This window comes from Dipodomys ordii, unplaced genomic scaffold (genome assembly GCF_000151885.1).
Source record: "Dipodomys ordii isolate 6190 unplaced genomic scaffold, Dord_2.0 Scaffold22, whole genome shotgun sequence".
Lineage (NCBI taxonomy): Eukaryota > Metazoa > Chordata > Mammalia > Rodentia > Heteromyidae > Dipodomys > Dipodomys ordii.
Window position 1 is genome coordinate 198,545 of NW_012267238.1, and position 23,963 is coordinate 222,507.

At 56.2% G+C, this 23,963-nt stretch overlaps 2 protein-coding genes across 4 annotated transcripts; both read left to right on the top strand.

Annotated features, from left to right (window-relative positions):
• Nucleotides 1–476: 476 nt before the first annotated feature.
• Nucleotides 477–16,163, top strand: LOC105983874 (chromosome unknown open reading frame, human C1orf159). Of its 3 annotated transcripts, XM_013013912.1 has the most exons (12): nt 477–497; nt 4,745–4,835; nt 5,727–5,841; nt 8,597–8,808; nt 8,976–9,084; nt 11,113–11,179; nt 12,168–12,263; nt 12,659–12,724; nt 13,890–14,024; nt 14,635–14,660; nt 14,747–14,777; nt 15,265–16,163. In XM_013013912.1, exons 5-12 carry the CDS (start codon nt 9,013–9,015, stop codon nt 15,360–15,362), a joined length of 591 nt encoding a protein of 196 aa, XP_012869366.1. In that variant the 5' UTR covers nt 477–497; nt 4,745–4,835; nt 5,727–5,841; nt 8,597–8,808; nt 8,976–9,012; the 3' UTR covers nt 15,363–16,163. The 3 variants fall into 3 exon arrangements, with proteins under 3 accessions (XP_012869366.1, XP_012869364.1, XP_012869365.1); XM_013013910.1 differs by lacking the exon at nt 15,265–16,163 and having other exon boundaries at nt 14,747–15,185; XM_013013911.1 differs by lacking the exons at nt 477–497; nt 4,745–4,835; nt 5,727–5,841; ... (1 more) ...; nt 8,976–9,084; nt 15,265–16,163 and adding an exon at nt 10,026–10,260 and having other exon boundaries at nt 14,747–15,185.
• Nucleotides 16,164–20,693: 4,530 nt separating this feature from the next.
• Nucleotides 20,694–21,461, top strand: Rnf223 (ring finger protein 223). The gene has a single exon (XM_013013917.1). It carries the CDS (start codon nt 20,694–20,696, stop codon nt 21,459–21,461), a length of 768 nt encoding a protein of 255 aa, XP_012869371.1.
• Nucleotides 21,462–23,963: the final 2,502 nt, after the last annotated feature.

Genomic DNA, 23,963 nt, shown 5'->3' on the forward strand with positions numbered 1-23,963 from the left:
GGCAGCGTCGGAGGCCGCCCGCGGCGGCAGGGGCCTGAACGAGAGGGACCCCGGCCAGAGCCCTCCGCGGGCAAATCCGGGGCTCCGGGCGGAAAGACCTCGGCTTCCGCCAGGAGGCAGCGCGTGCAAACACGACCCGGCCCCACACCTTTGTCTTGTCCCCAGCGCCCGCAGCCCTACCCCGGAAACACCCCCGACGGCCGCCACGAGGGATTCTGGGGAACGGAGTCCTCGCCCGCTTCCCACTGCCCGAAGACAGGCAGACGCAGACTACGTTTCCCAGCATGCATCGCCCGCGCACCCCTTCTACCTCGCGAGAGTCTCGAGTGACTCCCCCTGGGGGGAGGGGTAGGCTCTTGGGGGGGGCCGCCGGGAGTTGTAGTTTGGATGTGGGACGCGCGCCCGGACTGGGGCGGTGGAGAGACTACAAGTCCCAGGGAGCGTGTCCGGCAGCCCGCTGAGCGGGGGTTACGAAAGAAGAACCCACGGAACGCAGGGTGAGTGAAGGCTGGGACCGGGAGGGGCCGGGCCGCGGCTGCGGGCGGGGTGGTGGTCCTGACGGGCGGGTCCGCCTGCGGCCCGGCGGGACGGGCGGCGCCCCCGGGGGCCGCGGGGAGGCGCGGCGGGACGGACGGCTGGGGAGCGATTCCCGTGGAGAGCGGCTGGCCGCCCCGCCTGGCTGCCAGTGCGGGGCGGGGGGCGCGGGCCGGGCCGGTGTCCGCTGCGACCCGGCGCGGGCGCCTCGCCCACGGCTCTTTCCTGAGTGGAGTCTTCACTGCCCGGTCCTATTATGTCTGGAGATGTCGAGCTCGGCTGTGCGCCTGCGCGCGCCTGGGCTTGCGCTCGGCCTGGGCGCGCGCTCAGCCGTTTCCGGCGTTCTCCCGCTGGAGCCGCAGCGCCACTTCCGGGCTTGGGGTGGCTTATTGGAGATGGGTCCCGCCCGGGCTGGCTTTGAACCGGGATCCTCAGGTCTCAGCCTCCCGAGCAGCCAGGATGCCAGGCGCGAGCCACCGGCGCCCGGCTCGCCCTGCCTGGCACGTTTTTGAAGCTTCCTTAGGATTCACCATGGAAGCGACCACATCTGCGTTGGGATAGTTTTCCTTCTTCCTTTTCAGCGTGTGTGTGTCCGTCAGTCCGTCCATCCATCCATCCATCCATCCATCCTGGGGCTTGAACTCAGGGTCTGGGTGCTGTCCTGATTTTTCAGTCTTTTTGACTTACTTTGTTTTCTTTATTGCTTTGGCTAGAACTTACAAGATAGTGATAAATCAGTGAGTGTGATCACATTAATGCAGGGGAAGCCTTATGATCGCTCTAATAGACGCAGAAAACGCCTTTGAGAGAGTGCTAACTCCTGACTAGACCACCTCAGAGGAGATCAGGGAAAGTACTAGGGAGCTTTTAAAATCCTTCCTTGGTTAAGGAGAAAAAACTCAGCAAATTAGGAATAGACAAAAGACATCTGTGAAAGACTGACCCCGATGTCATACTAAGCAATGAGATGAGCACTTGATCCACCCAACCCCAAACACGATGATACCCTTCACCATTTTTGCCCTGCATTATGCTAGAAGTCCTCACCACTGTAGTAAAGCAAGAGAAAAGCAAATTAATCTTATAAAGACTGGTGATGAGCAAACATGTATTTACAGATGACATGATCACAGAAAATGCCAAGATTACCAAATATGCTGGAGCAGTTAAGTGAATAAAAAACAAGACCTCAGGGGCTGGGAAGGTGGCTCAGCAGTAGAGTGCATACCTTGCAAGCATGAGGCCCTGGGTTCGATTCCTCAGCACCACATAAACAGAAAAAGCTGGAAGTGGCGCTGTGGCTCCAGTGGTAGAGCGCTAGCCTTGAGCTGAATTGCTGAGGGACAGCGCCCAGACCCAGAGTTCAGGCCCCATGACTGGCAAAAAAAAAAAAAAACACAAGACCTCAGAAATCAAGATTAATGTACAAAAATGGATTCTTCTTTTGTATATTAGCAGCTTCTGTTGTATACTAGCAGCAAGTTATTAAGTAATAGTTTGTGTTTATACAGAAATTTTTTTGTATTTATAATAATACCAAAAAATAGTAATAGGTTTAACAAAAGATGTGCAAGACCTCTTCAGTGAAAATTCAGAACTTTATGAGAAATGGAAGATGATGTAAAGGATGATGTAAAGAAATGAAACAGCATGTTTATAGCGTATTAGACTCAACATTGCTCAAGGTCAGTTGTCTGAGTCAGAATTCCAGCAAGACATTTTTGTAGAAGTTGGAAGGTGACTCAAATATGAATATACATGACCTAGAGCAGCCAAAGCTACTATGGAAAGCAGGACCTAAGACCTGGTGTTAAGCACCACTTACAGTGTCAACAGTGTCAAACAGTGGAGTCAGAACTTGGCAAAGGCCAGACACGGATATGAATCGAGCAGAATGAAAGTCCAGAAGCAGATCCCTTTGGTGCTACAGCCAATGGATTTTAACACAGGTGTCTATATAAATCAACATGGAAAGAAAAGTAAAAATTGGAGATGGAGAAAATGAAATTTGACTTTACACCATGCACAAAAATAACTAAAATCTTAAAAGTTATCTAAGCCGGGCACCAAGTGGCTCACGCCTGTAATCCTAGCTCCTCAGGAGGCTAAGATCTGAGGATCATCTTTCAAAGCCAGCTAGGGCAGGAAAGTTCATGAAACTCTTATCTCCAATTAATCACCAGAAAGCTGGAAGGGTGCTGTGGCTCAAATGGTAGAGTGCTTGCCCTGAGCTGAAGTGCCTAGGCCCAGAGTTCAAGCCCCATGACCAACAGGGGGGGAAAAAAAGTTACTTTTAAATAAAAGTTAAAACTTTCTTTACTCCAGCCCTCCACTTTGAACTGCAACTCCACTTCTGGCCTTTTTTTTTTTTTTTTGTTAATTAGAGATGAGAAGCATCTCATGCGCTTTCCTGCCCTGGCTGGGTTTTATTTATTTTTCTATTTTTTTGGGTCCGAGCGTGGGGCCTGGACTCTGGGTCTGGGCGCTGTCCCTCAGCTCTTCAGCTCAAGGCTAGCGCTCTACCACTTAAGCCGCAGTGCCACTTCCAGCTTCTTTCTTTTTGCTTATGTGGTGCTGAGGAATTGAACCTAGGGCCTCAGGCATGCAAGGCAAGCGCTCTACCACTGAGCCACCTTCCCAGCCCCCTGGCTGGGTTTTAATCACATCCTCAGATCTCAGCCTCCTGAGTAGCCCGGATTACAGCTGTGAGTCATTGGCACCTGGCCTAAGGACATATATTTTTATAAGGGGAGATTTTAACCTTCTATTTATTTTCAACCACCGTTGTCACACCAACTCCTATAATACTAGAATTGTTGGCCTTCTAGCAGAAATTTGTTTTAACTCTGTAGTGAATGCAAAGAATTCCCTTATGAGCCCGGTATTTACTAAGAACGTTGTCATGTGTAGTTGATCATTGGAGAATAACTCTAGAGTTGTAATTAAAAAAAAAAAGTTAAAACTGATGCTTCCAGGAAAAAACAGAAAGTCATAGTGACCTGAGGTCAATTAGTTCTTAGATCACAAAAAGCAAGAACTATAAAGGAAAAAGTAATAAACACTGAAACATTTGCTGTCCTATAATTCTAGCACTGGGAGGCTGAAGCAGGAAAATTGCACATTCACACCCAGCCTGGGCTACATAGCAAGACCCTGCCCCAAAAAGCAAAACAAAACAGAAAACTAAAATGAAAAGGAAAGTGATGGAATGGGAGAAAATATTGGCACACATATACTGATGAAGAATATATAAAGTACCACAACTCAATAATAGGAAGACAATCCAATTAAAACAGACAAAAGATGTGAACAGATATCTCACTGAAAAAAGACTTAGAAATGGTGATGAACCCATGAAAGGAAATCAGCATTCATTAGGGAAATGCACATCGTAACAGCAACATACCACAGCACACCCACTAATAAAGTCCAAGTGTTGCCGAGGGCGTCAGACAGCCGAGTTTTCCTGCTCTGCTGGTAGAGAAGCAGAAGCTATCACTGTTGTGGACGTGTGGCAGCGTCTGCCACACACTAGTGCTTCATGCCAGTAACCATGTCTGTCACTGGGATTTTAGACTCCAGGCCCACAGTCTAGGAGTCCCTTGTTAGATCTAACCATTTGCTCACAAATGCCCAATGAAAAGACACAATGTAGGGCAGAGAAAGAGATTTATTACATGGCAGCCATGGGCAGACAGTACTTCCGTATATCTTCAGCCAACTTCAGGAGGGAGGTTAAATAGGGAAACTTGGGGGTGGTGGAGGAGAAAGGTATGTGTAATTAAAACAGTATCAGTCAGAGGTGTGGCCTGGTTGGCCATTAGCTCAGTGTTTGACTTTGAAGGCCTGGCAGGCCTGGTGGTGGTCTGTAGCTTTGGGCTATTCTCTTCATGATAAGAAGATGGTGTTGCCTGTTTGAGAAGCAGTTTGCCTTTTGTTACAAGATGCTCATTGGTGAATCCTGTGTTCTGGAGACCACATTGGTCTCATTGATGGTACAGGGACTACAAAAGGGGGTAGCTCAGATGGAAGGACACAGAGGCCTGGTTGGGGGAATGGTTACCCAGCAAAAGCATCTTTTAGGTTGTCTCTTACATAGCTACTTGGGAGACTGAGATCAGGAGGACCGCAGTTCAAGGACACCCTGGGCAGAGAACTTTGTGAGACCCTTTTTATTTAACCCATTGCTGAATGGGTTTCTTGTTTCTAGGCCAGCCTGGCCGAAAAGTGCGACACTCCATCTCCACAAAGGGAAGCTGGACATGGTAGCAGGCACCTATGATTCCAGCAAGAACCACAAAGTAGGTAAATTGTGTTTCAGGTGTACACAGGAAGGGAAGCGAGACCCTATCCTAAAAATAACAATTGAAGGGGCTGGGAAGGTGGCTCAGTGGTAGAGCGCTTGCCTAGCATGCATGAAGCCCTGGGTTCGATTCCTCAGTACCACATACACAGAAAAAGCCAGAAGCTCTGTGGCTCAAGTGGTAGAGTGCTAGCCTTGAGCAAAAGAAGCTCAGGGACAGAGCCTAGGCCCCGAGTTCAACTCCCAGGACTGGAAAAAAAGTGAAAAACAGGACTGGAGGCATGGCTCAACAGTAGTACCAAGTTGGAGATCCTGAATTCAAACCCCACTACGACCACTTAATACAAACAAAAATATCGGGGGCTGGGAAGGTGGCTCGTAAGCAGAAAAAAATGGAAGTGGCGTTGTAGCTCAAGTGGTAGAGCGCTAGCCTTGAGCTGAAGAGCCAAGGGACAGGTCCAGAGTTCAGGCCATGACCAGCTCCCCACCCCCATCCCCCCCAAAAAAAATGGCAGCTTCACAGAGAATTAAACATGTATCTCCTTGTGACTGAACCACTGCAATCTAGTCTACCAAAGAGAAATGAAAATACATATTCACCTTGAGCTGAAGAGCTGACGGACAGTGCCCAGGCCCAGAGTTCAAGCCCCATGACCAACCCCCCTACCCCCCACCCCCAAAAAAAGACTGTCGTACAGGCCTGAGCACCACCTCCTACACATGCAGTGTGGTCACTTTGCTGAATCTAGCATACAGTGGATGATAAGAGAGATTCCTGTCTGGAACTAGAACCTGTGTCCTCCTGAGCCCTCATCGCTCATTCCCCAAGGGCCAGAGAGTATAGTTCCTCTTCCCCAGCCTGAAACTGACACGTCTCCTTTCCTGTAAGTCCCCGCTTGCAGGTGAAGCAGGGGCCTGTTCTGTGTCCTCAGAACCACGTCACCCCGGCAGGCCTGCCGCTGCCATGCCGTCGCTGCTTTGTCAAGTAAAAAGTCTTCTGAGAGGTAACATTTATGGTCAGAATATTTGGGACTGATTGGTGACTACCACCTTGTAAGTTGACAGAAATTTGTTTAACACAAAAAAACCTGTACAAATAGCCAGGTGTGGTGATATTTAGCTATAATCCTAGCATGTAGGAGATGGAGACAGCATTGTGAGTTCAAGGCCATTGTGGGCAACATAGTGAGACCTTCTCTCAGAAAACAAAACCAAGCCGGGCGCTGGTGGCTCACGCCTGTAATCCTAGCTACTCAGGAGGCTGAGATCTGAGAATCGCGGTTCAAAGCCAGCCCGGGCAGGAGAAACCGTGAGACTCCTATCTCCAATAAACCACTAGAAAACCGGAAGTGGTGCTGTAGCTCAAGTGGTAGAGCGCTTGCCTTGAGCTGAATAGCTGTGGGACAGCGCCCAGGCCCAGAGTTCAAGACCCACGACCGAGGGCTGGGAAGGTGGCTCAGTGGTAGAGCGCTTGCCTTGCATGCATGAGGCCCTGGGTTCAATTCCTCAGCACCACATAAGCAAAAAGAAAAAAGCCGGAAGTGGTGCTGTGGCTCAAGTGGTAGAGCGCTAGCCTTGAGCTGAAGAGCTGAGGGACAGCGCCCAGGCCCAGAGTTCAAGCCCCACGACCGACAAAAAAAAAGAAAACAAAACCAGAAGATGATATGTATGGAAATATCACAATCAAATCCCCTGTTATTATGAATGTATGCCAATTCAAAAATAAAATAGTAAAAGCTGGGGCACCTGTGGCTCATGCCTGTAATCTTAGCTGCTTAGAAGGCTGAGATCTGAGGATACCAGTTCAAAGCCAGCCCAAGAAGGAAAATCCCATTAGCCTTTTTTTTTTTTTTTTTTGCTTGGTCATGGGCTTGAACTCAGGGCCTGGGCACTGTCCCTGAGCTTTTTCACTTAAGACTACTACTTTGAGCCACAGCACCACTTCCAGTTTTCTCATGGTTAATTGTAGAGAAGAGTCTTACAGCTTTCCTGCCCAGGCTGGCTTTGAACCACAACCATCAGATCTCAGCCTCCTGTCTAGCTAGAATTACAGCATGAGCCACCAATGCCCAGCAAGACTTTTATCTCCAATTAACCACCAAAAGGCTAGAAGTGGAGATGTGGCTCAACGAAAGCACTCAGGGACAGTACAGTTCCTGAGTTCAAGTTCTAGGCCTGGCACCATAATTAATTAATTTTTAAATTTACTATAATGCCACCCATTCAAAGACAACAGTTTATTGACATTCTTGGTACCATTATACTTATATATTAATGTGTATATATGTCACTTTACATTTTTTGTTACTATCTAGTGCTATCTAATAGTATGAATATTTTTTCATTTCAAAAGATAACTTCTGCTGGGCACTGGTTGGCTCACGCCTGTAATCCTAGTTACTCAGGAGGCTGAGATCTAACAATCATGATTCAAAGCCAGCTGGGGTAGGAAAGTCTGTGAGACTCTGATCTCTAGTAAACCACCAGAAAAGTGGAAGTGGAGCTGTGGCTCAAGTTGTAGAGGGCTCACCTTGAGCCAAAGAGCTCAGGGACAGTGCCCAGGCCCAGAGTTCAAGCCCTACAGCCGACGAAAAAATTTTTTGAAAACAACAATTTGCTGGGTGCTGTTGGCTCATGCCTATAATTCTAGCTACTCAGGAGGCTGAGTAGCTCAGGTTTGTGATTTCAAAGCCAGCCCGGCAGCAAAGTTCATGAGATTCTTATCTCCAATAAACCACCAGAAAACTGGAAGTAGCTCTGTGGCTCAAGTGGTAGAGCTCTTGCCTTGAGCTGAAGAGCTGAGGGACAGCGCCCAGGCCTAGAGTTAAAACCCCCATGACCGACCAAAAAAAAAATTAATAATAATTTCTTTTTTACCTGTCCTGGGTCTTGGACTCAGGGCCTGGACACTGGCCCTGAGCTTCTTTTGCTTAAGACTAGCACTTTAGCACTTGAGCCACAATGCTACTTCCAGCTTTGTCTGCTTATGTGGTACTGAGGAATTGAACCCAGGGCTTCATGCATACAAACAGTCTACCACTAAGCCACATTGCCAGCCCCAGAAGATAATTTTCATATATCTTTTTAAAGTATTTCATTTATAGTTACACAGGTATAACAGTTTGTTAGGCTAGGTGTCAGTGGCTCCCGTCTGTAATCCTAGCTACTCAGGAGACTGAGATCTGAGGATCACGGTTCAAAGCCAGCCCAGGCAGGAAAGTCCGTGAGACTCTTATCTCCAGTTAGCCACAAAAAGCTAGAAATAGAGCTGTGGCTCAAGTGATAGAACATTATTAGCCTTGAGCACGAAAACTCAGGGACACAGTCCAAGCCCAGTGGTCAAGTCCCAGAAACAACACACGCGCGCGTACGCACGTGTGCGTATGCACACACACACACACACACAATTTATTAGACTGAATACCTGTATTAAAAGATGGAAGTAAGGCCTGGGAGTGTGGCTCAGTGGTAGAGTACTAGCCTAGCATGCGTGAAGCCCTGGGTTTGATTCCTCAATATCATGTAAACAGAAAAAGCTGGAAGTGTCTCAGGGCGCCAGCTCACACCCTTGACGCCTGCCACACGCAGTGGTAGAGTGCTATAGCCTTGAGCAAAAAAAGCTCAGGTACAGTGCCCAGGCCCTGAGTTCAAGCCCCAGGACTGGCGATAGATAAATAAATAAATAAAATGTGATTAGAGCTTGCGAGGACCCGTGGATCTGTGCCCTGGGCAATCAGAGGTGCGTGGCTTTGCTTCCAGGGCCCTGAGTGTCCAGCGGTTGGAGGAAATACCACTCATCCTGGGAAGCTGTCCCCAGCAGCGAGCCTCCCTCCTCCTCTTTGATTCTTCTACCTTGGACCATGGGCCACAGGGTGTGGCTGCCAGGCCTCTGAGCGCTGTATGGCTCAGCAGAACCCTGAGCACCGGGGGCGTGAGGGCTGATGTCTGCAGCTCTCCTCCAGGAGGGGCAGGTAAGGATGCTCTGACGGCACCTACTACCGTTTTGGCCACGCCTTTCCCTCCCGCATGGTCTTGCCCTCAGTGCCGCTGCCCCCTGTCCCCTCTCAGTCAAGGCCCTTCCACCACACTCTCATCCACCCCACACCCAGATCTTGGCATGTGCTCGTCTTTCATGCAGACCCTGCTGTCCTCAGCTTACCAGCAGAGCCCCAGGCATGGCGCTGAGACACGTTGTGCTTCTGGCTGGCCTCCTAGTTGGAGTCACCGACAAGTCTACAGAAAGCAAGGTTAGTGCCTCTCCCTGCTGCTCGTTTGTGTGGCCAGCAGCGGGAGGTCCGGCTGGAGCCCTCACCCCCCCAGGCCTGGTGAGTCACTCACGCCCAGCCTGGGTCAGAGATGTCGGGGCCTGTTCTGCTTTGCCTTTCAAAGTTTCTCTGCCAAGTATCTCCGAAAGCCACGCTCTGGGCTGCTTGCATCCTGGAGCTGCCTACCTGCTTGCTGCTTGCTCAGACACGCTGTGGTGTCTTCAGGGTTCTCTTAGTGGGGCATCCTCGCTCTCACCAGAAGTGGTTCTGCCAACCCCGTGACACTGCAGTGTGCTGAGCTTTGGGTCTGGAAGGAACGATGCCAGAAGCTTGAATGATGAGCCAGGTTGGGGTGCGGGCCCTGTAGAGTGCGGTGGTAGGCCTAGTCTAGTGCAAGGGCTGGGCCGTGCAGGGGTGAACCCTCCCATGGTAGCACGCACGCCCCTGCCTTCCTTAGCTACCCCCACTATTCACCAAACTCAGGTCAGGAGAAATAGAAGTAACAAGCATGTTGGTGCATGCCTGTAGTTCCAGCACTCAGGAGGTTGAGGGAAGGCTGAGGCCAGACTGGGTTCCAGTATGAGACCTTTTCTCAAACAGACCAACCAAAACGAAGCCAAACAAGAAGCAGAACCCTAGCTGTGATGAAAATACACAAACCAAACAAGAAGCAGAACCCTAGCTGTGATGAAAATACACACTGAGCTGACCCTGCAAGCACTCTACTCCCATGCTAGGCTTCTGCAGCCCTGCGGCCTGTGTGCAGCATGTCCGGCACCGACGCTGCGTGTGGCAGGCGTCAAGGGTGTGAGCTGGCGCCCTGAGACACTCATCTGGCTAGGGCCTTTCTTTGGGGCCACGCTGTAAACCCCAACAGATGATGCCTTTAATGTCAGAGAACACCGTGAAGCCCCTCAGGACTGGGAAGTACTTTGTGGGGGTTCTGAACCCTTAGTTAGGGGTGCAGGCTGGACATTTGGTGTGGGCCTTCCAGTGTACTTGGGTTTTATCATGAATTAGAAATATGTGACCTTTCCCATGAAGGAGGTTCTTGTATGTACAGCAGCAAGCTTAACAGGCGGACCTTTTTGTAGGTGACTAATACAAATAGTTTCACTGGTTGGAATGCCCCACCCTGAGCTGCCTGTGACCTACAAGGTGAGAGTTGGAGGCTGGAGACCACATGAAGAAAGGTCTCTAGCCACCCCACAGAGGGACAGACCCCGCAAACGCAGGGCCGCTGTAGGTGGGGCAGGACACTTCACCTTTCCTGTGAAAGCAAGGAGAGATTTTTTTTTTTCAGCCATTGAGATTCATACTAAGGTACTTCGTAACAAAGAAAAGTAGCACGTTTAAGTTTGTATGACCCAGAAACCTCCATAGGAAATGGAGTCCAGAGAAATGTACGCCTGTGTGTTTGTGCTCATGTTTGGGCAAGAAGGGCCTTTCTGAGGCAGGGAGAGCACACAGAAGGTGTGGTCGCATGGCTGCGAGCTGGGGACCTCCAGGGCCAGTCCATTTGTATCCTTTTTGTCCCTGTGTCTTCAGAAACAAAAGCGTGCGCATGCACACGCGCGCGCGGACACACACACACACAGGCCCAGTGCCTAGTGTGGTACATGCCCAAACAGAGTTTGGCTCCATGCTTAGCTTAGTGGTTTATTCAGTTAGCAAACACTCCCTGGACACATGCCCTACAGAGTACAGACCCCATTGTCCCATGGGCCCATGGGAGGGATGGGGGACAGTGACTCATGGGATGCAATGGGACCATAGTCCAGGGTCTTAACAAGAAGACACAGCCCTATGTCAGCCTCCCTTGGACTTAGATCTTTCCAGGGCTGATGTTTTCTTGGGGCCTGTCCATACCAAGGGTTCCATTAGGGGTGAGGCTCCTGGCCCAGTTGGGGTGGTGTCCCCTGATGCAGGAAGGAAGCAGATCTGAGGCTCCTACACCACTGTGATCAGTGCTTCCGTGGCACAAGCTTCCCTCACCACATCTTCCTCCAGGTCCAGCAGCTCGAGTGTTGCATAGAGGTCAATACCACCTGCACAGGCACCGGCCTTTGTGGCCCAGGTAAGCAGACTGCAGACCGGCCGCCCACCCCCTAGTCCCATGACGCATCGCCCTCCTGCTCCTACTGAAATGATAAGGACCACCTGGACCAGAAGGGCTGGGGGCAGCACAGGCTGGGGTGCTAGGAGGAGGCCTGGCTTGGGGTACAGCATAGGAGGGGCTACCCCAGGAGGTCCAGTAGTGTCTGGAGGTGGTGTAGGTCATTACAGCTGGTTGGGGTGGAGACGTCCGTGGTCAACGTGGATGATGTGTGAATCTGCCAGCCATTGTGTGTGGGAAGATGTTGAGGATGTTGGAAAGAAGTAAAGGTGTTAAAATCGCTAGGGGCTCACATCCGTAATCCTAGCAACTTAGCTCACGGGTTTTCAAGACCCATTTCAGCCAATAGCTGGGCACAGTTGTGTGTCCGTTACTCCAGCACACGGGAGGTTGGGAATGGAGGATGGTGGCTACAGAGAGCTGCAGCAAAACGTCAGACCCTATCTCAGAAACAAGCAGGACACAAAGGGCTGGAGCCATAACTCAAGTAGTCCTAAGCTGAAACCCGGTACCATCCAAAAACAAAAGCAAAGATGTTATTTCCTGGTCTTCAGGGTAACCTGCCCAGTTAGAAACAGCTGTCTCTAAAGTCCTGGCCAGCAGAGCCCCTGGCAGGGTGAGGGCAGGCTCAGAGGGCAGTGCCCATCTGGGATCCAGCGTGATCCTGCAGAGACCACCTCCCGCTGCAGAGGGGTCACACCCCCTGGGGGGCTGAGCCGGGTGGTTACACCACCCTAGTGTTAGCCACAAGAACCCCAGGTATGGGGCTTGATCTGCTTCCTGTTGGGTTTGTTTCTTTTTCTGGAATTGGAGTCTGTTCTGTCCAAACTTCCGGAACACGTTTGTGTTTTTAAGTTGTTACCTTACAAACTGACTACAGGAAAGCTCCTGGGAGACGATGGATGACCTGAATTGTGCTGGCTGGAAATAACGTCTCTTCTCGGTGCAGGCTGCTACCGGCACTGGGACGCCGACGGGACCACCAGCTGCGTGCGATGCCAGAACGGGACCCTCCTAGCCTACAACAGCTCCGAGTGCAGAGGCTGTGCGTTTCCACCCAGCCGCCCTGTGCCTCACAGGGGTCCTCAGCTCTAGCCTGGGGGGAACTGAGGGGGCTGCTGTCCTTGTCTCCACATAGTAGGGACCCACCTGCCCCAGAGCACTGGCAGCCTCCAAGAGCTGTCTTCCTGAGTGCTCCCCTAGGGACAGCCGTGGGGGAGGGGGAGTGCTCCCTAGGCACAGCCGTGGGGGAGGGGGAGTGCTCCCTAGGCACAGCCGTGGGGGAGGGGGAGTGCTCCCTAGGGACAGCCGTGGGGAGGGCTGCTCCGCATGGGTCACTTGCTCTCACCTCCAGTGAGGGATGCCTGTTTAGGTGGCATGCGGCTCCTCACTGAGGCCCTGGTGGAGCCCAGGCCTCTACTCCATTCTGCTCTCCCACAGCTACTGGCCAGGGAGCACAACTCCCCATGAACAGGAGCACAGGGACGCCTGGGCGGCCACATGTGGGTAAGTCTCAGCATACCAGGCCAGAGCTGGGCTTCTGCCTGGGTCCCGGGACTTGTGAGTTACAGCAGGTGCCAGTGCTAACCAGGAATACTGGGGCTGGCCAGCTCAGGGTTCTGCAGGGCGCCAAGGCCACGGATGGCAGGCAGAGGCCAGCGGCCCCGGAGCCTGGCGTCTTTTGGCTTGATTGGAGTATATGTTGACAGGTCACTGGGCTGGCTACTTTCTGGTCTCAGAAGGGCTGCTTGTTGGCCTTTGCCTCCTCTGGACAGGCTAGCCCCAGTGACTGAGTCCCTTCAGGACCTCTGGGGGTCAGGAGGCCGCCCTGAGCCATCCCAAGGCCTGGCCTCAGTGGAAGACACAGCCCCTTCCCTTTCCTGGATGGCCTGCCAGAGCAAGGCGTGTGGGGCGTAGCTGGGATGGAGCGTGGGGCCTGGAGGGTTGGGGTAGGGAGAATGGCTCGGTGAGAAGCCTGGTCTAGAGCTGGAGTGCAGGCCAAGGAGACACAGGAAACAGACCCAGCTGGGGCTTGGCACCTCGGCTGGAGTCACAGCAGAGGCCATATCACCCAGGCTCTCGGCCTTTGGCATGATGCTGGACCTGTTCTGAAAAGGCCTGGCCTTCCTCTCCCAGAAAGCACGTGCCAACTCCAGGGAGGGCCCGGCCCATGACCCAGCCGGGCTGTGGGGAGAGACGTGCTGCCCAGAGCAGCAGTGTGTGGCTCATGCCAGTCAGACAGTGGTCTCCTGGGGTGCCGTGCCAGACAGACACAGCAAGGCCATGTGTTTGCAAGTGAGGAGGGCGTCTCACCGGTCAGCGGTCACGGCCGGCAGAGCCTTCCACCGCCAGCCTGGCCTGGCCTCAGCAAGGGGAATGGGCAGGGGCAGCTCCAGCCTGCAGACGTGCTGAGGAGTCTGTGGACAGAGTGACAGGGAGCCCATGACCTGGTGCTTCTGGGTTCAGGAATTTCCTGGGCCAGGAGTAGGTGGAAAATATCCCCTGCCCCATGGCCAGGCCTGCTAGCGCAACAGAGGAGCCGAGCCCCGGGACAGGGCCCTCACGCCAACCTGTGACCAGCCCTGCTTGGGCCTTGGGGGGCAGCAAGGCGCCCTAGCTGCCCTGTCCCCAAGACCTAGGTTTGCTCCTGCCGCCATTGGTTTGCTTACAGGAGGAACCTACGTGGCAGCATCCCTTTTCCTGGGGACGTTTCTCATCAGCGCAGGCCTCATTCTCTCTGTGGCTGGCTTCTTCTATCTCAAGCGATCCAGCAAGCTCCCCAGGGTCTTCTACAGAAAAGACAGAGGTACTTCTACCCAGAGTCTGTCCCCTCTCAGGGGTGGGGGTTAGACACAGTCGCTGAGTGTCTACGGCTGGCCCCTGCAGCGTGGGGGCTCTTCAGGGTCACCCCCCTGGTACCTGCCCAGCTGGGCATGGGAAGATCCCACCCTGCTCCCTCACCTGCCCAGCATGACTAGTACCCCAGTGGTCTGTGGGCTTGTGGAGGCCAAGGCACCAGGGACGAAGAAGCCAGCTGGCCTGGGGGTTCCTGAGGCCAAGGGTGTAGGGCATCCCTTCCCATACCGTTCCCAGGGCAGCTCAGGCTGCACCGAAGGCCTTTGGTGGTTCTTGAATACCCGACCTGCGTGCACAGAGCCACTCCGTTTACCCTCAGCCAAAGCTGGGTACCTTCCAGGGCTGCTGTAGCTGAGTGGCTGTGGCCAGGCCCCTGCCACTTGGGGTCTACAGGCAAGAAATACAGCCGAGCAGCTGGCCAGGCTGAGGTACCACTGGGCAGAGGCGGGGAGCAGGAGTCAGTCTGGACTGGGTGAAGCGTCTGCCCACCCTCTAGACCCTCCCCAGGGCTGAGGAGGGTGCAGGACTTCAGGGTAATGAGCCATTTTCTTCCTCCCCAGCCCCTGTCCTGCAGCCTGGTGAAGCCGTAAGTAGCCCTGGCCGGCTGGGCGGAGCTGCGAGCCTGCATGTGCCCGCGCCAGCTCACCATTGTTCTGCTTTTCTCTTTTCAAGGCTGCAATGATCCCCCCGCCACAGTCCTCAGGTAAAAGCAGTGTCCCATTCCTGTGGGGTTGTCTGTCCCCAGATCCGCAGGTCAGTGTCTGGAGCCTCAGATTGATGGCCTGCCTGGCTAACCCAGGACATCTTCATCACATCTGCACCAGCCTTCCAGTTCATGGGCTCCAGAGCTGATGTGTGGTCCTGGTTTGGGGGGACACCATCCAGCAATGGTGTGCAATGCAAAATGTAGGTATGACCGTGCCTCTGTCTTTAGGGACAGCCGTGTCCTGGTCCAGGCACAGGTGCTGGGCCCAAGGGTCTGACAAGATAACTGGACTTCCAGGGCCTCTGCCCTTTGCACAGCCAGGGGCGCAGGGGAACAAGCATTTTCCTTCCTCTTGGTCAAAGTAAACAGGTCCATGCTAGCTCTGAGCCAAGGGCTGCTTTCCAGGCTTCTACGAGCCTGTGGTGCTGGCCAACACCTGAGCTGTCCCCAGCTCTGACCCAGCCTGTTTCTGACCCTGTTTCAGTGAGGAAGCCACGATACGTCAGACGCGAGAGGCCCCCAGAAAGATCCAGGGACCCCTCTGCCTTCTCTGCAGCGGAGTCCCGTATCAGCAACGTCTAACCTGGAGGCCAGCCGAGACTCCATCCTGCAGCAGTGGTTCAGATGAGCCCAGCACACCAGAGGGCCAGTGTTGCCTGTGACTTTTGGGACAGGCCAGAATAGGCTTCCAGAGACAGAGGGTCCCTGTGGTCCTGCCACCCGCTTATGCTGGTAGACCAGATCGTGGGGCGTGGGAGCAAGGTGTTTGGGGAACTGGACCCCTGAGTGGAAACATTAGGTCCTAGCAGCTACAGCCAAAACACAGGCCTGATCCAAATGGCGGAGACCCACACAGCTTCTGGGGGCCACCACTGCTCGGCATCTGCCAGAGCTCAGCACCCACAGGCCAAGTGGCCCTCACAGACCCTTCCAGGAGGGGTGAGGCCAGGCTCAGCCAGTGAAGAGGACGTGATCTGGGAACCAGCAGAGACAGACGGCTCCCAGATCATCCACAGAACCAGAACCTGAGACCCCCACGGCTGGAGTGCACGTTTGAAGGAGCTCAGAATCGATTTCCCCGTTTGTGTTAAGCAGAAATTCCCAGAAGCTGTCAGCCAGCTGCTGGTCCAGTGGACAGACCCCAGCCAGCAGACACCACACGGGCACCTGCCGTGACATGTCCACCCTAGGACCTCTACGTCTGAGCCCTTGCTGGTCTGCTCTGACTGGCCCCAGGCCATAGAAGAGCCGCAGGCCCCTAGCCTGTGATGCCTGTTTAGCCTTAGCCCATCCTGTTCACACCGTTGTTGGCACTGATGAAGCTGTTCTCCCAGGCTTGAGTGGGCTGTTTCCGCAGCACCAGCAGCTCAGGCCAATCTAAACTTGGATAAAATAAACTGGTCAGGGCTTGTGCTCACCATGGAGACATCTGTGTGGCTGGGTGTGGCTTGAGAGAGCAGTGGTCCATGAGACTGAGGACTTGGAGCCCCTCCCCACGGTCTGCCGTGCTCAGGGACCAGCAAAGTGTGTGTGTGTGTGTGTGTGTGTGTGTGTGTGTGTGTACAAAGGTCCTCCGGCAAGATCAAGGACACTCGCATCAGCTGGCACCCGATGAGGGGTCCCAGCCCACCTGCAAGTGTACCCTCTGCCATGGACCCTTCCCCAAATGCGGCTCCCCTCCTCCCTGGGACATCACCCTGGTGTCCCAAGCTGCCTTGTGCAAGGGGCAGCCACGCCCCTTTGGACACTTTTCTACAGTGATTGACTAACCCAGGTGAGAGCCTGCAGACCACAAAGCCCCTGCCGACCCTCAGAAGGAAGCTGTAAACCAGCAGCTTGTGGGCCATAGCCCATAAAGGGGCTTCTTCACAGCCCCTTTGTTCTGGGGCCAGGGACCGCACCCTAGAGGCAGGATGTAAGAAGCGACCACGCAGAGACTAATCCAGCATCCCTCTTTGCAGGCACCTCCATTCCAGCCACCTGTAGGTCCACCCTACTCTGTTGAGGCTGAATGAGGGGCCTTGAGACCAGTGGGAACTGGGGCTCTCCAGTGTGATGCCTGATGGGAGGAGGCAGGAAGAGACACTGGCTGCAGCCAGAGAAGGCAGTGTGGCACTGCCAGCCCCGTTCTGGGGAGGGGGCCAGAGGGCCCCATCATGTAGTCTCCACCCTGTGGCCTGAACTAGAAACCCAGCGTCACTCCAGTCTCCATGCCCTTCCCCACAGTGCAGTCCCATCCCTCATTCCTTTACCTTAGAGGTAAGCAGCACTGTGCAGGGCCCACAGGCCAGCCAGGAGCGGGCCTGCAGCGGCACGAGGAACAAGTCAGGGTCTGGGGAGCCCTGCAGGAGCCGGCACTGGAGCTGGCACCGGGGAGAGGACTCAGCCTGAGCCGTCTGATGGGTCTTTGGGGCCCTTACTCTCCCTGGTAGGTACAGAGGAATGGTGCTGACCGGAAGGTGGGCGGCCACGTCCAGAGCTGTCCCTAAGATGGCCTGAGGCCACCAAAGGTGTCTCCCACCCAGAGCCCACCTGGGCCAGCCCGGATTCTGCCTCCTCACATGTACCCATGGGGAAAGCAGCTTTTGTCCTTCCGGGGGCCAGCAGAGAGGATGTGTGCAGCCAGCCTTCCCCACGGGAACATGGGACAGCAGAAGACAGCACCGGGCAGCAGAAGCAGAGGGCCAGGCACAGGTCCGGGACCCCTGTCTCCCCAACGGCATTTTCAGGGAACACGGCCGAGGCCATCCACGGCTCTGGACACAATGATTTGCTGGGAGGCCATGCTCTAGTCTCACCTGGCCAGAGGCATCTTCTGTGTCCAGCCTGCCTCAGGGCATTTGGGTCTCATCCAGAAAGCCTTCCCAGTGGGTGAAGAGACAGGCTGGCCCCTGGCTCCCACGCTGTTAGCCACGTCTCGCTCACTTGGACGCCCGCTTGCGAGTTTGCATGGGGAGCCAGGGGGCTCTGCTTGCTGCCCTGGGAGCTGGTGGCCCCGTTCCTCTGCTGCCGTCCTGAGCCTCTCCCAGAGCAGAGGCCTGGACTGGAGGAAGGCAGGCCCCACCCACCTCCTAGCACGTTCCTAAGGCCCCATGACACACCAGCCTCTGGGCACTGACTGGTCACCGGGTTGGCTCGGTGACCTCAGCGCTCCTGTATTTCCAGGAGTCCTCTGAAGGATGTTTCCAGAGGAGCCAGGATTCCAGGCCTTTCCGGGAGGCAGCATGTGACTCGGAGTCATGCTCCTCAGACCACTTGCTGGCCTGGCCTCCATCTACTCTTCCCGACCCCTACCTCTTCTCTGGGCCCCTTCTCGGTCCTCCCTCCCTTCAACCATCAGAAGACCTCTATCCCTCTCCAAGCTCAGGGGCTCCTTCTGATAGGGCATCGCCAACTCAAGGGCTCCTCGAGTTTCTCACATCTAGGAATCTCGATCCTGGACACAGAATGACTTCAGACGGGCGGGTGTCTGAGGCCGCTCTGTGGGGCACAGGACCCCCTCCCCCCGCCCCCGTCCCAGGATCCTCCTGTGGGTGGACGTGGCCTCAGTCCCGATACCCTCACGGGACTGGCAGCCGCTGGCTCGCAAGGCCACTTACCTTACGAGAGGTTTCCTCGGTCCCCTGTCTTGGGCCTGGCCCCCTCCCAACGGGCCCAGTGTGAGCTCTGATCAGGACCTCAGTGTGCACTGTGCTCGGCCGGCAGGCAAAGAAGCCTCAAGTAGGGGCCAGATGGGCCTGACGGCAGAGGGTGAGAAAGGCAAAGCTTGAATGAAGCTGAGGCCGGTCAGCAGGGACACAGCCTGCGCTGCGGAGGGCCAGGGCTGCCTGAGCTGCCTGCGGGGGCCTCGCCTTCCACCTCCACCCCATGATCTGCTAGGGCCCCACAAGCTTTCCAGGCCTGACTAGGTTGGGAGACGGCTCAGGACCTGCTCCCCGCCCCACAGTGCATAACGGACACTGTCCTAAAAGGACTCACCTCGCACAAGCCCAAGGCCTGAACGTGATGCTGCCCCTGCCCCTGAGGCTGACTCTGCCCCTCACACCCTCTTCCCGGACCCGGGGGCAGGGAGCTGCCTCAGGGCTAAGCTGGCGTTGGGGCTCTGAGAATCTTGGGGACACACGTGAGAGCATGTTGGCAAGGCAGTAGAGGAGGGAGCGGGGGGGGGGGTACGGGTGGACGGTGGTGGTAGGAGCTGGGTTATAACTGAGGAGCACATAGGACTCGGGGGAGGGTCCCTTCTGGGCAGCTCTGTAAGAGCCAGGGTAGTAGCAACCCAGGACAGGACAGGCAGACTTGCTTGCCAAAGGGAGAGGGTCTTCATCTGAGCACCAAACCTGGACCGCCAAAGCTGCAGAGGTCTGTGCTGACTCCAGACCCCGCTGGCCCGGCCCTCCTCGGCTCCCTGCCTGCCAGTGCCTGGCTCGCCAGGGAAGGAGGAGAGGCCAGCCAATCGCTGAGGCCCAGGGCCACACCCCTGGCCACCATGACCTGGAGGGTATAAATACACCTGCCTGGGCGCGCACACCCCAAGAACTCACACCTGTCTCAGACAGCGACTTCTGGAAGAACACGCCCACCCCACATACACACAGAACGTGGTGGTCAGACCAGTGGCCTGTATTGGGACACCTGCTAGGTGGAATATAGGCCACATCAGACCCAGAGAAGAGGAAGAGAACATTCCAGAAGCTGGGGATCCCCACTGTGGCTGACAGAAGACCATGCCCAGGAGCTACTGACCCCTGGCTGCCAGGTAAGGCCAGCCTGTCCTCCTTGATCTGTGTGGCCCCAGGGTGGGGCCCCTTTGGAGGTGGGAGCCTGGTGCCAAGGAGCCAGTCTGTGAGGAACATGGTGGGAAGATAATGCCAGGGTCCCTCAGACCCTGCTAAGGCCCCTGCTGTCCCCAGGGACTGGTGACCTCACCTGCCAGAAGTCTGAGGCTCTCGTGACATCACGGTGATGTCCAGTGACTCACATATCCCAGTGATGAGTCAGCAACGGCTGGTGATGGGGTCACGTGGCCCAGGGCCTTTGGGGTAAAACGCAATCAACTCACCTGCCCTTCTCTGGGCAGGATCTCCGTGGCTCCCTGAGTCAGAGCTCTGGCCTAGGGAAGGGGCAGCAGACAGGGCCAGAGGGCTCTGGTTAGCAGGGTCTTCTGAAGTGGGATGGGCTATGGAAGAGAAAGGCCCAGATTCTCTAAAATCCCACTCCAGGGAGCCCTGTAACCCTGGTATTTGGGTGAGACAGGGTGATTGGGGCTGCCACACCCCTCTGGCACTTCCGACTTCTAGCCACTTGCTGTGGACTCTCACCAGCCCAGGCACGCTGGTGCCAGGCTACAGTGGAAAGAGCCTCCTGGGGCCCCAGGTCAGATCCTGGGTTCGAGAGGAACTGGACAAGCTCAATTGCTCCCAGACCCAGAAACCCCGACCCTGGCCCCTCAGGGACTACATGCCTTCCTTTCACCAGACCGAGAGCCACAGGCAGCATGTGAGGACCTGTCCCCGATGCTGGGCTGAGTGGCCCTGGTTCAGCGGCCCCACATGCCGTGGCATGAGCCCAGACCCACAGGGCCTATAGGAAAATGGGACTGTGAAGGACCACGGTCAACATCAGCATGGGCTGGGGTGGGCAGAGCCAGAAGTAGGTGTCCATCCCTCGGTGTGGAACACCATGCCCAAGGGCTCCGTCGGAGCCCCTCTGGGCACCCCTTCCCGGGGCGCCACAGGACACTTGACCCATGGCAAGTAGGTAGGTCAGTGTGCAGTTCAGATGCAGGTGGAGCTCTTTGGAGGTGCCCACAGGTAGACAGTGTCCTCTGGGACCTGTGGAGCAGTAGCTGGGTAGGAGAGAGGCAGGCTGACCTGGCTGGAGTCGCTCATAGCCCCTGTTCCACAGCTCAGAGCCATGCCATCCGGCCAGCAGGTGCGGCCCACGGCTGTGCCGCCCCCCCGCCGGAGCAGTTCCACAGCCACGGTCCCCCGGTCCCCCGGCCCCGCCAGCAGTCCTAGATCTCCTAGCACACCGGGCTCAGAGAGGGTAGCCTCCCCGCTGGAGTGCTCCATCTGCTTCTCAGGCTACGACAACATCTTCAAGACACCCAAGGAGCTCTCCTGCACCCATGTCTTCTGCCTGGAATGCCTGGCCCGGCTGGCAGCTGCTCAGCCCACAGGCCGCCCAGGCAGTGAGGCTGTGCCCTGCCCGTTCTGCCGGCAGCCCACAGCCATCCCGGACGCGGGGGCTCCCGCTCTGCCCACCAGCCGCCAGCTGCAGGCCAAGATGCCCACACACCTGCGGCGGGAGGAGCCCGTGTGGCTGGAGGGCACCAGGTTGTGCTGCCGCCCCCTGCCTGCCACACCCAGCTCCCAGTCGCCCGGCTTCGTGTGTGTGGATGTGGGCCTGAGCAAACCCTCCGAGGCCACCCTTCCCGTCCCTGTCCCCGCCCCCGCCCCCCGCCAGGGCCGCTGGGCCCGCTGCTGGGCCCGCTGCGGGGACTGGCGTCGCCTGGCCCTCGTCTCGGCACTGCTGCTAGTGATCTTCTGCGTAGTGCTCTGGCCTGTGCAGTGTGCGCTCAAGACTGGGAACTTGCACTGCCTCCCCCGGCCCCCCACAGCCACCGCCACGGCTGCTGCCATGGCTGATGCCTTCTCCCTTGGGCCCCTGACCAGCGACTAGGGTCCAGCCACCCCACCCTGGGTCCAACTCCTGCCAAGTCCACAGCAGTCCTGGGAAGTGGTCCTCCAGAACTCAGGGAGGACCTGCTTGGGCCCTCACTCTCTGGGGCGGGGTACCAGTGAGATGGACAAAATGGTCCCCAAGATCCTCATCTGTGGCTTCTGCAGGACCCAGAGGGCATCCCTTGACCTCACACAGGTGGAGACAGAGGCCCCGGAGTCCTGACACCCTGTTCTCCTGAATCCCCAGAAGGGAGGGGCTTGCCGTCCTTCTTCCCGCTGACCTTTCATGGGGCCCTTCTTGAGGAAGGGCCGGCCCCTTCCACTGCAGGGGACGCTGTGCTTGCTCCCTGTCTCTAGGCCACTGTAGAGACTTTCGCCCTCCCACATGGTACATTGTAAAGTGTTTTGGTTTGTATCAGTTACACTGGCTGTGGGGGGGGGGGGAGGGCGCGTAATATCGTTACATCTCATGTGTTAATGTATTCCAATCCATTTCACCCCTCATCAACCCTGCACCCTTCCCTCTATGAAACTGTGTCCCCAGCAGACTTCCTTGTTCCGTTTTCTTAGTTAATAATATTCTATTTTGACGGTATTTAATCTGAAATAAAGTATTTTGTATCTGTCTTATCCCTCAGTATTCATGTTCCTTTCCTTTGGGCCTCCAGACTCATGACCCAGCCTTCACCCAGGTTATGGCTCATGGTGGGAACAAGGTTCTGGGATGTTCAGACAGGTGGGGCAGTCTGGACTTGGCTATGAAGCTCCCCTAGGGAGGGATGGGAGCGTCCAGAGCACGTGGGTAGGACCAGGGTGAGGCCCTGCCTGGTTCAGAGCCAGGGCCCTGAGGTGTCCCTTCTCTGCTCCCATCCCCTGCCGTGCTCACAGGAAGCACACATGCTCCATGACCCTGCCGAGAGCCCTGAGCCAGCGGTCACCACAGCCCGGGAACCGGCCCTGAGCCAGCGGTCACCACAGCCCGGGAACCGGCCCTGAGCCGGCGACCACCACAGCCTGGGCACCCGGCCCTGAGCCGGCCATCACCACAGCCTGAGAACCCGGCCCTGAACCGGCCATCACCACAGCCTGGGAAAGCCTGAGAACTGGCCCTGAACCGGCCATCACCACAGCCTGAGAACTGGCCCTGAACCGGCCATCACCACAGCCTGAGAACCGGCCCTGAACCGGCCATCACCACAGCCTGGGGAACCGGCCCTGAACCGGCGATCATCACAGCCCGGGAACCAGCCCTGAGCCAGTGATCACCACAGCCTGGGAACCCAGCCCTGAGCCGGCCATCACCACAGCCTGAGAACCGGCCCTGAACTGGCCATCACCACAGCCCGGGGAACTGGCCCTGAACCGGCCATCACCACAGCCTGGGAACCACCCCTGAGCCAGTGATCACCACAGCCCGGGCACCGGCCCTGAGCTGGCCATCACCACAGCCTGAGAACCGGCCCTGAACCGGCCATCACCACAGCCCAGGCACTGGCCCTGAGCCGGCCATCACCACAGCCTGAGAACCGGCCCTGAACCGGCCATCACCACAGCCCGGGCACCCGGCCCTGAGCCGGCCATCACCACAGTCTGGGCACCAGCCCTGAGCAAGTGATCCTCAGCAGGTGGCCCCACCCTAGATCCCTCCAGCAGACTGGAAGCTCTTTGTGGACCCAGCAGAATCTACCCACGTCACCCTATCCTATCCCAGCCCTAGGAGTCTGTGCCATCAGGCTGGCATGCCTCACTCCAACTTGGCCAGATTTCGGCCGATTCCCAAGTCCCAGATATTACTTCTGGCTCAAATTAACCAGATCTTGGGCAGGGGCAGAGCTGGGGCTTTGGAGAGAGGCAGGTCCGGCTGTAAGGAGCAGCCCCCCCCTCCCGTTCAAGCCCCCGCAAAGATAGAAGACTGAGAACACAGCAGTTTACTGAGGTTCCATGAAATCACAGATTCCCTGTGATGGGACGGGACCTCCACAGAGCACTGGCCACTGACATCACCCTTGTCACATGAGGTAATGCACTCGTGGAGCTACACCTTCATTTCCGGCAGGACCAGGCATGTGCCACCTCATCGGATGTCCCATGGGCATTTCTCAGGTGGCTTCCTTCCACAAGCCTCAACCGCTGCGCATGACCAAGACAGGGCCAGGTCATCACCGGAGCCACATCCTAGACACCTGTGTGGGCAGGCCCGGGAATGCTGGGCTCAAACACTGGTGTCTGCCTCAGGGCAGGCGCACTGTCCCACACAGGCCAGCACACCGCCTCCCGGTCCCCGGCCTCAGCCCCCTCCCTTCCACCTCCAGGCGGCCCGTCCCCCCGCTGGGCCCGCACTCCAGTCCCACAGTCCTAGAACCTCCGGGCAGCGCAGCCGGGGCCCTGCGGCCCACGCAGATGACCAATGACGTAGTCTAGCTGGGGTGCGTGAAGAGGGGGCAGGGGCGAGGCGCGTGGCTGGAGGGGGCGGGGCCAGCGAGGAGGGGGAGGAGGAGGG